This window comes from Dromiciops gliroides, chromosome 2 (assembly GCF_019393635.1).
Source record: "Dromiciops gliroides isolate mDroGli1 chromosome 2, mDroGli1.pri, whole genome shotgun sequence".
NCBI classification, from domain to species: Eukaryota; Metazoa; Chordata; class Mammalia; order Microbiotheria; family Microbiotheriidae; genus Dromiciops; species Dromiciops gliroides.
In genome coordinates this window covers 50,371,671-50,381,420 of record NC_057862.1, presented here as the reverse complement: position 1 = coordinate 50,381,420, position 9,750 = coordinate 50,371,671, and the positions used below count along the sequence as shown (strand labels likewise).

At 49.0% G+C, this 9,750-nt stretch overlaps 1 protein-coding gene across 1 annotated transcript; it reads left to right on the top strand.

Moving 5' to 3' along the window:
* The first annotated feature begins 2,849 nt into the window (after positions 1-2,849).
* On the top strand, positions 2,850-9,382 carry PCBD1 (pterin-4 alpha-carbinolamine dehydratase 1). The gene is made up of 4 exons (XM_043980168.1): positions 2,850-3,241; positions 6,690-6,821; positions 7,563-7,643; positions 8,801-9,382. The coding sequence occupies exons 1-4, from the start codon at positions 3,239-3,241 to the stop codon at positions 8,897-8,899; spliced, it is 315 nt and encodes a 104-aa protein (XP_043836103.1). The 5' UTR covers positions 2,850-3,238; the 3' UTR covers positions 8,900-9,382.
* Positions 9,383-9,750: the final 368 nt, after the last annotated feature.

Below are 9,750 nucleotides of genomic sequence, written 5' to 3'. Positions count from 1 at the left end.
GGATAGATAGATAGATAGATAGATAGATAGATAGATAGATAGATAGATAGATAGATAGATAGATAGAAGATAGAGACAAAGAGAGACAGAGATGGAGAGAATGTCCATTTTACAGATGAAGCTCAGAGAGATTGCTCCTGGTTACACAGCCAGCATGTGTCACCGGCTGGATTTGAACTCAGGGACCTACTAAACAGGATAAAAGTAGAGAAATCCAGTCTAGAGAGGAAAAGCAGAAAAAGGAGTGATCCCAGACAAGCTAGGTCAGTCTACTTAGACTTATTGAATGAGGTGAATTTTGAAGAAGGGCAGAGACCCCAAATGGTCCAAGGACAACAGTTTTAACAGCCTATTCCCATTCAGGGAAAAAGGCCAATTGGAAAAAAATCAAAAGCCTTGGGAAGTAGGTTAAACTCAGTACTTAAACCTATTTGGGAGAGTTTCATTTCATTAGCTGATGGAGAATGGATTAACAAATGACAAATTACGGAGACTTAAAAGTGAGATGAGAGGCAATGTGGGGCAGTAGGAGGAGCAGTGAGTGTAAAGTCAGGGGAGCCAGGACTGAATCCCAGCTTTGCTAGTTTCTGCCCATGTGACCCTGGACTTGTCATTTCACTTCTCTAGCCTCAGTTTACTCATCTTTAAAATGAGGGGAATTGGGCTATAGTTGACCTATAAGGTCCCCTTCAGCTCTAAAACAGTATTATTGGCCCCGAGGGTTTTAAACCTTCTCTGGAACACTTCAGTAATATCTCATCAAATAAAGGTCTAGGAAGTCAATGGATGGCAGGATTCTCTGGTGACCAAAATATGCACCATTTTTCAAAAGTCACATGAAAATATGCTCTTTATTCTTCCCCAACCCCATCCCAGTACTATACCCCAGACAGCTGACTACTTTGCTTACCCTTAGTCCCAGCTCCTGGCCCTGGGAAACTCTGTGCCTTGGCTCTCTGTGGTGCCCTGTAAGCTATTGATGAGTCCTCCTGGTTACACTATTGCAGGCAAAGGTAGAAGGTCAGTCCCTAGGGCTCAGGTTCCTAGGCACAAGGGTGATAATCCTAGCAGCTAGGTACCACCATGGATAGAGTGCTGGATCTGGAGTCAGAAAGGCCTGAATTCAGGGGGCAGCTAGGTGGCGCAGGGATAAAGCACCAGCCCTGGATTCAGGAGGACCTGAGTTCAAATCCAGCCTCAGACACTTGACATTTACTAGCTGTGTGACCCTGGGCAAGTCATTTAACCCTCATTGCCCTGCAAACAAAAAACAAAGCAAAGACCTGGGTTCAAATCCAACTTCATTTACTTACCTGCTGTATGGTCCTGGGCAAGTCATTTACTTTCTTAGCTGTAGATAGGGATAATAATAGCCCCTATTTCTCAGGGTAGTTGTGAGAATCAAATGAAATGATATTTGTAAAGCACTTTGAAAACCCTGAAGTATCATATAAATGCCAGCTATGATTCTTACTCATTATCACCATAAGGAGGAAGGAACTCAAGATCATTCCATGTGAGCATCCATTGAAGAAAATGGGGCTCTTTCTTCTGGAATGGAGTTGAAGAGAGGATGAAGCATGACAGCTGTCTTCAAGTATTTGCAGGGCTGTCATGTGGAGGAGGGGTCTTGGGTCCCCAGGGCAGCCCCAAGAGCAACAAGTGGAAAAAGGAAAGAGGATAGTTAAGTGTTGACCAGGAAGAGGATGAGAGCTGTCCATGGTGGAAGAGGTGTCATAACCACTCCCCTTCACTGAAAATTTTCAACCAGGGGGGCTAAAGGACCATTTTACAATGGGGATCCCTGTTGAGTGTGGGTTCCATGAAGTGGCCTCTGGGGACCCTTGTGGCTCCGAGATTCTGTGGTTCAGGGTTCCGATTCCAATTCAGTTGGGCCTCCGGAGTCTGATAGCACCATGCATACCCCCACACTCCCAACAGGCTTAGCTCCAGTCATGGATCAATGGAGGAGAAATTTTAAGTAGCTGATATTTGCAAAGCATGTCACAGTTGACAGAACACGTCCGAGTGCCCGGGGCTCCTTTGATCCTCACAGTCCTACGAGGAAAATAGAAGAGGTAAACACTCGTGTTTCACAAAGCTGTGACACTTTCCTCACAACATCCCATGAGGTGGAGGGAGAAGTAGGATTATTTTGTTTTACAGATGAGGGAACTGAAGTTCACAGAGCTTAAGTGACTTGTCCAAAGTCACACAGGTGTTAAGTATCTGGCATGGGATTGAAATCCAGAGAGAAGTGTCCTGTGTGTCCCATGCTGTCCTAGAATGAGCAGAAAGTCAGGGGACCTAGGTTTTTAGTAATAAAGAACCAGGCTAGGGGGCAACTAGGTGATGAAATGGATAAAGCACAGGCCCTGAATTCAGGAGGAACTGAGTTCAAATCCGACCTCAGACACAACACTTACTAGCTGTGTGGCCCTGGGCAAGTCATTTAACCCTCATTGCCCCACAAAAACAAAACAAAACAAAAAAAACAAGAACCAGGCTAGTTTGCTGTGTGACTTTGGACAAGCCCCCTTCCCTCTCTGAAATACAGTTTTATCATCTATATAAGGACAGAGTTGGTTGAAATGATTTGAGGCCCCTCCCAGCTCTAGGGTTGTGTGATTCACTATCTCTGGGCAAGAGTAGGGGTTGTAAATACAGACTGAGCCTCTACTAGGAGAGAGCCCTCCTCTGTTAAACATTAACCCAGGAGAGGGGAACAACCCTGCTCTGATTTCCTGGCCTGGCTCTCTTTTTCTTCCCTCATGCTCAGGTAGAAAAAGGGCTTTTCTGGAAGCTTTGATCAGGAAAGGAGGGGCCCGGGGAGGGCCAGAGAGAAGGAACCTCAGAGACCATCATCCTGCTTAGAAACCAGGGTGGGTCCCTGCAGGAGGGATAAAAGAAGGATAGAGATGGGGGAGCCCATGTTTACACCCAAGACTTTTCAACTGGAAAGAGTCAAGGTTTGAAGCTGGAAGCCCTGGAAAGCCTCGCCCCCTTCTCTGGCCAGGCCTAGTCCCCACCCCAAGGTCCCTCCCCTCCCCTCAGAGCTGGCCCTGGCTGGCTAGGGCAGGAGAGGAGCCAGACAGCTGTTGGCAGGGGGTGGGGTTAAGCCCTTTGCTCCGCCCTCTCCTAGCTGAGCAGCCGGGAGCTTTGGCCTCAAGCTGCTTGAGACTCCCTCCTGTCTCAGCCTTAGTCCTCCTGGGGAATCTCTGGTACACCCACTCCTGACATGGTAAGCAGGCCTCCTGCTGGGCAGGGCTGGCGGGGGGGGGGGGGGGCATTGGTGAAGGGGCTGCCCGAGCCACAGGATTGACTGAGACAAGAGACTCAAGTGTGCCCAGGGCAGAGACACTGAGGGCTGGGAGAGAAGGCAGAACAGCCTGGTCCCTCGGTTAATCAACAGCTCGCTCCCTGCCTGCAGACAGCTCCTGGGAAGGGGAAGGGGGAGGGGGAGAGGCTGGGAATGTCTCTCCACCTGGAGCCTGGCAGAGAACAACTGCTTTGAGGGGCCAGGGACCCTCACTAGGCCAGCTGGGAGGTGGAGAGAGCCGAGACTGAAGCCTCTCTCCTCCCTCACGTGGCGGTCAAAGGGGAATGATGGCAAACCATGCCAACAAAGTGACCTCTGAGACCCTTTCCCGCTCTAAATCCACATCCTAGTGACCACAGAATTGTCCCATATGACAGACAGAACGATAGGGAAGGGACTTCTTAAATGACCCTAAGGAGCGGAGTGATGCTGACAACCCAGAATAAGAATGAAAAAGGAAGAGGTCCTGGGTTCAAATCCAGACTCCACTACTTATAACCTTAAGTATCTCAACCTCTTCCAGGGTCTTAGTTTCCTCATCTATAAAATGGGAGGGATCAGACTAACACAAGGTCCCTTCCCCCTCTAAATGTGTGATCCCAAAGGATGTATTTGGGGAGATGGAGGAAAGCAGCAGACATTGGCCTCCCAAAAGCATGGGTTTCTGAGGGACAAAGGGTCAGTATTTCTGTAAACCTGGTGAGAAGGTGCAGCCCTTGATGCAGAAGGGGCAGCTGGGTAATGTTTGCCTGGATGGGTTTGTAGTGAAGCAGATTGATGGGGGATAGTGTTCCCACACTGGGATCAGTCTCACCCTCATCCATGCTGTGACTGGTGGGGTAAAATAGGGGGTGGGGGGACAGGAATGGACTTAGGAAGCCAGAGAGAGTTCTATACCTGCAGAGGGGGCCAGTGCTGCAAACGGGCATTTGCTGGCTCAAGTTTGAGCCAAAAGGTTTAATCAGAATGTTAGAACTGATATGAACCTTAGAGATAAGCTAGCAAAGCCTTGAAATGGGAGGGGAGAAGAAACAGGGCTAGACAGGGAGAGAGAGGGTCATCCCTACCCGATGAAAGTCTATGTCTAATTGGGAGGACTTGGGGAGGGGGAATCAAACAGGTGGCTGGCTGGTGGAGGGGAGGGGAGTCATTTTTCCTTCCAGCCTTTAACAGCTCAGGATGCTGGACTAAGGTGAATCTCCCTAATTCTCTTTGCAAATGTCGTCACTTCTCTATACTTTGACCTGGAGGTCAGAAAGGTGTTTGTGTCGGGAGGCTAGTGAATCTGGACATCTGGTGGGGGTGAGACAGAAGAGGTAGAGTGAACCTTTCTGAAGAGGAGAGATCACACCCCTTCCAGGGCCAACCCTGAGCCCTGCCTCCCCAACCCCCACTCCCATCCTTACCCTCCAGCTGCTAAAAGACCAGACAGCAGATATTAAGGCTCAGCCTGACGTCTGGTTGCCAAGATACTTGGATGGAGCTTATCAGGCAGCCTGAAAGGGCAGGGGTGACATTTTCTAGATCTGTGTTTACTCTGCATCTTTCCTCCCACCATGGTGTTCCACCATCTCAGCAGCCATCCAATAAGAAAAGGAGGAGGGGAGGGGAGGGGAGAGAAGGATAATTCAATTCAACAAACATTTACTGATCACCAGCTATGTGCAAGACACTGTAGGAGAAACAGAGACTGGTGAGGCACAATCCCTGTTGTGATAATGTTTACAGTCTAGTGGAGATGCTATGCCTTCCCCGTCTATTCGAATCCTGCAAGGTTCATCTCAAGCCCCATCTCCCTGAGGAAGTCTTCCCTGATAACATCAGCCATCACTGATCCCTCCTCTTCCTGAAGAACTCCCCCTCCCTACCTCCCCCCACCCCGTATATAGGATACATCTAGGTATGAGGGGTTTTTACCCCACTTAACACTATACTTCATTAGTGTACTCATTGATCTTCTCCTTCCTGTGTCCAATCGCATTATAAGCTCCTTGAAGGATGGGGCAGCCTCATATTCTTTCTTTGACGCCCACATGGTGCCAGTAACTGGGAGTCCACATGCCTGAAAATAACAGTAGGCTTGGAGACAGAGTAACTGGCTCTGATACTCACTTTGTCATTCAGTCTTGTCTGATTCTCCATGATCCCATTTGAGGTTTTCTTTGAAAAGATATAGGAGTAAAAAAAAAAAAAAAAGACACTGGAGTGGTTTGCCATTTCCCTCTCCAGCTCATTTTACAGATGAGGAAACTAAGACAAACAGGGTTAAGTGACGTGCCCAGGGTAGGTGCTGTTATAATCCCCATTTTACAGTTGAGGGAAACTGAGGCAGCGGTGAATTGACTTTCCCATGGTCACACAACTGGAGATTGGATTTGAACTCAGGTCTTACTGACTCTAGGCCCAGGGCTTTTTCCCCTGGCTTACCTAACTACTTCTAGCTTGTTTTAGACAAGTCTCTTAACCTCTGTGAGCCTCAGTTTCCTCATCTTAAAATAGGGGAGGTGAAAATTGACCTCTAAGGTCTAAACCTATGATCCTGTGATATAAGAGCCATCTATTGAACTATTCTGACTAACTGATTAGTGGGAGAGGAAGGCTGTGTGTGATCACAAGTAAGGCACTGTCCTCACTTGCTTTCTCCAGGCCTCAGTTTCCCTATCTGTAATGAGGGAGCAAACTAAATGGGCCCCAAGATTCTCATCAGCCTATTGTTCTAGGAAATGGGGGAAAGAATGAAGTGGAGCAGGGCAGATCCCTGCCACGGTGAACTATCCAGAGCTCCCTCCTTCTCTGAGCATTTGTGCTGTCTCTCATTTGTGTCTTGCTTCCCCCTGGCTTCTTAGAAGAAGAGCCCTTTCATTTTTGGAGTGTGTGAAGGGTACATTGCAGTAGGAGTTCTGATTTAGCTAGGATTTTTACTACTGTCCTGAGAAGGAAACTGAGGCAGGCCTGGAGGTAGAAAAAAACGGGGACCCAGATGCTGAAGAGACCTCAAGTCATGCTACAAGAGGATCTGGTTAAAGGTGACATGACAACCGGCTCCAAACTGTATGAAAGACTGCCGGGTAGACCTCCGAAGGCTGAAGGACAGCAATAGGAAGAAGCCTAATGTGGAGAGCCAATGTCAGCTCAATGTAAAAAAAAAAAAAAAAAGATCAGGGCAGTCTCAAAGTAGAAGGGGAGTGAGGTAGTGAGCTCCCCATCACTTCCCAGCTCCCCGTTAAGCATTATCTTCCACTCTTAGCATGTAAGCTCCCTAAGGCAGGGCTGTCTTTGATACAGGCTCTCTATCCACCACACCACACCACACCACACCAACATCTATACTAGGGATCATGGTGCCTGGTTGTTGGTTTTTTTCTCTCAGGCAGGAAAAGTCCATAGGCTGAGCGCTGAGGAGAGAGACCAGCTGCTCCCCAACCTTCGGGCCGTGGGCTGGAATGAACTCGAGGGCCGAGATGCCATCTTCAAGCAGTTCCACTTCAAGGATTTCAACCGGGTATGGATGCAGGGGTCTGGTCAGAGAGGGCATCTAGGGTGACGTCTCAAATTCCTCCCGAGGAGCTGCCCAGCTCCGGGAACACACGCCTCTCATCTGGACCCTTTGTGGGAGGGCTCTCTCGGGGGTCTTTGCTAATCCACTTGGATGAGGAAGGTGCTCCCCACACGAGGCTGATAGGGGGAAAACAGGGCGGCTGTGCCTTGCCCCAACAAGGGATCCTGGGCCATCTAGCCTCTAATAAGAATAGCAGCTGACATTTAGATAGCCCCTTGTGGTTTGCAAAACACTTAGCTCATCCTCACAACTTTGTGAAGCAGGTTCTATTATTATCATCTCCATTTAACAGACTGGGAAACTGAGGTAGGCAGCACTTGTGACTCACCCAGGGTCACACAGCTCATAAATGTCTGAAGTCTGATTCCAATTCATCTTCCCGCCCCCAAGCCCAACACTCCATCCACTGCACCAGCCATCACAGAGGGGGATGGTGTACTCTGGGTCCTACCCAGACTGGGGTTTTTAGCCATCCCTTCACCCTAGTCTTCCTGGGGTTTGCACCTCAGGTGGCCAGGTTTGAGAATGTTTCCTCTTCAGGAGATAAGAGGGAAGCTAACATGCTCCTGGGTTATCCAGCCCAAGTCCCTGACTCTGGGGAGGGAATCTTTATCTGACCAGCTCTGTATCCATTCCCATGCCATGGCGACAAGGCTAGCTGGGCTCTCTTCCTTCCTCCCTTAGGCCTTTGGGTTTATGACCAGAGTCGCCCTGCAGGCTGAAAAACTGGATCATCACCCTGAATGGTTCAACGTGTACAACAAGGTGAGCCGTGCTCTTCCTACCCCCTCTGCACCCCCAGCCCAAACCTGGAGCACCTTGGGGCCCTGGCACTCAGGGTCTTCCTCAAGGGACTCTCCCCTCCCTCACAGGCCATTTTACTCAGAATTTGATGTCACTGTCTTTGTATTGCTTCCTGTGTCTTTTCTTCCTAACTAGACTGAACTCTGAAAACCCAGCTCTGTCATCTTTAAAAACTGATCTCCCAGTGCTAGGCACATAGTAGGTCCTCAAGATTTTAAAAAATCTAGGCATGATTTCACAGGAATGTAGGAAACTTCAGGTGTGGAAAAGCCTTCCACTAATTCAGATCAGCAACTTGTCTTCTATATATCAGGTGGCCGACTGACCTATAATCAGTCACGCAGCACAGCGCCACTCGTATGTGTCATTCTTGTGTTTCCAGCATCCTGCACAATGCCTGGCACAGAGTAGCTGCTAAATACTTATTAACCCAGACTGAGAACTTGACTCCAAAGCTAGCATCCCAAGATGTATTTCCCTCAAGGTTGATTGGTTGACAAAATGAGACCCAAAATCACCCTAGGGAGTAAGCCATAGGAATGAAATTCAGCCCAGCGATAGGTCTTCATACAGGCCAAACACCATCAGAGTTGGCTGCTATTTTTCACTTCTCAGCTCCTTCCTCTCCCCCACCCCTTCCAGGTCTCCAACATAAGCTATTTGCATCCATTCTTTGTTTGGATGTTATCTTCCCGTAGATGATTAGCAGCCACGTTAGGGAAAAGGTATGGGTCTCTGTCTGGCACTTGCCCTGTGGGCTCAATGCTAACCGTGGTGGTACTGGGTGCCCAGCATCTAAGGAGCCCTCAGTGGTGTTCATCATAGTGGGAAGAATGGCAAAAACAGCACGATGTTCATTAAAAGTCAGAGAGAAGATATCACAAAGAAGTTGTTAGTTCTATTTTTTTTTACAGGCTTAAGAACAGCCGCCAGTCCCAAAGTAGCAGATGTTCCTGAGCCCCAGGGGTGGGTTGTGGGCTACCACCTTTTACAATGAGTTTAGTTGAGGCCCAAAGAACTCTGGACGCATACACATCTCTTGTGCTCAGAAAGGTTGTGCATGCTGTAACTCTGGCCCAGAGTCAATCAGCCTTCATTCTCTGCTTTTGTTTTTTCAGGTCCACATCACCCTGAGTACCCATGAGTGTGCAGGCCTGTCTGAGAGGGATATTAACCTGGCCAGTTTCATTGAACAAGTGGCCGTGTCTCTGGCTTAGACCTTCTCCCTGTCCCTTCCTCCACCGTCCCTAACATTGGTTGCACTGAGGATGGGGGGAAGGGCAGGGGGGGACACAGGAAACCCTAGACAACGAATGGATAAGACTCAGTGGTTGTAGGAGATGGGTGGGGAATGGACACGGGGGCAATATGTGCAATGTGCAATATTCCCTTGTTCTCAGCCCCAGACCCTGTCATCTTTGTCCCCTCCCTAGCCTTGCCCTATGCTGTGTGCAGAAATCGTGTCAAGTCCAATGGAAAGCAGCTAGATAGTTGGGTCCAGAGGCAACCAAGTTTCTTCCTTTCTCATATCCCATGAGTGCAACAGTGAAGCTGCTTGGCCTGTTTAACATTTCACCATAAGCTACTGGAGTATAACTAGGAGTCAGCTAACAGTGTCCAATCCACTAACATGGAGAGGGGACCCAATTGGAATAGACAAACGTGCCCTCATGCCTCAAATAAAAGCTACCTGTAATGTGCCTGGCCCTGAGCTGTCATCTGCTTTTCTGGAGGTGGAGCCCAAAGCCCCTTGAAGAATCTCTGCCGGGTTGAGGGTGCAGCATTCGGTCCATCATTTTCAGCAGAAGTGAGCTACGAAAGGCCCAGCTTGAAAGCAGGGCCTTTGAGAAGAAACTTGATAAATCCCCTGTATCAGGACCAACTGCTACAGGCACTATTCTTCCTGGGGATGCTGGGATATTAGGGGTCTGTGACAGGTCTTACCCGCATGGCTTCCCCAGGCATAGCGGCTCCCTGTGCCAAATCCCCAGTCCCAATTGCTCACCCTGATCTGCCCTCTGCCAGGCAGGCTGTGAGGAGCAGGGGCTCTGGGTTAGCGTCCTTCTGC

What these genes read in the sequence shown, in the direction of transcription:
- PCBD1 (XM_043980168.1), top strand. An exon ending in ACTTCAAGGATTTCAACCGG is followed by an intron (nt 6,822 to 7,562) that starts GTATGGATGCAG and finishes TTCCTCCCTTAG; the next exon opens with GCCTTTGGGTTTATGACCAG. An exon ending in GGTTCAACGTGTACAACAAG is followed by an intron (nt 7,644 to 8,800) that starts GTGAGCCGTGCT and finishes TTGTTTTTTCAG; the next exon opens with GTCCACATCACCCTGAGTAC.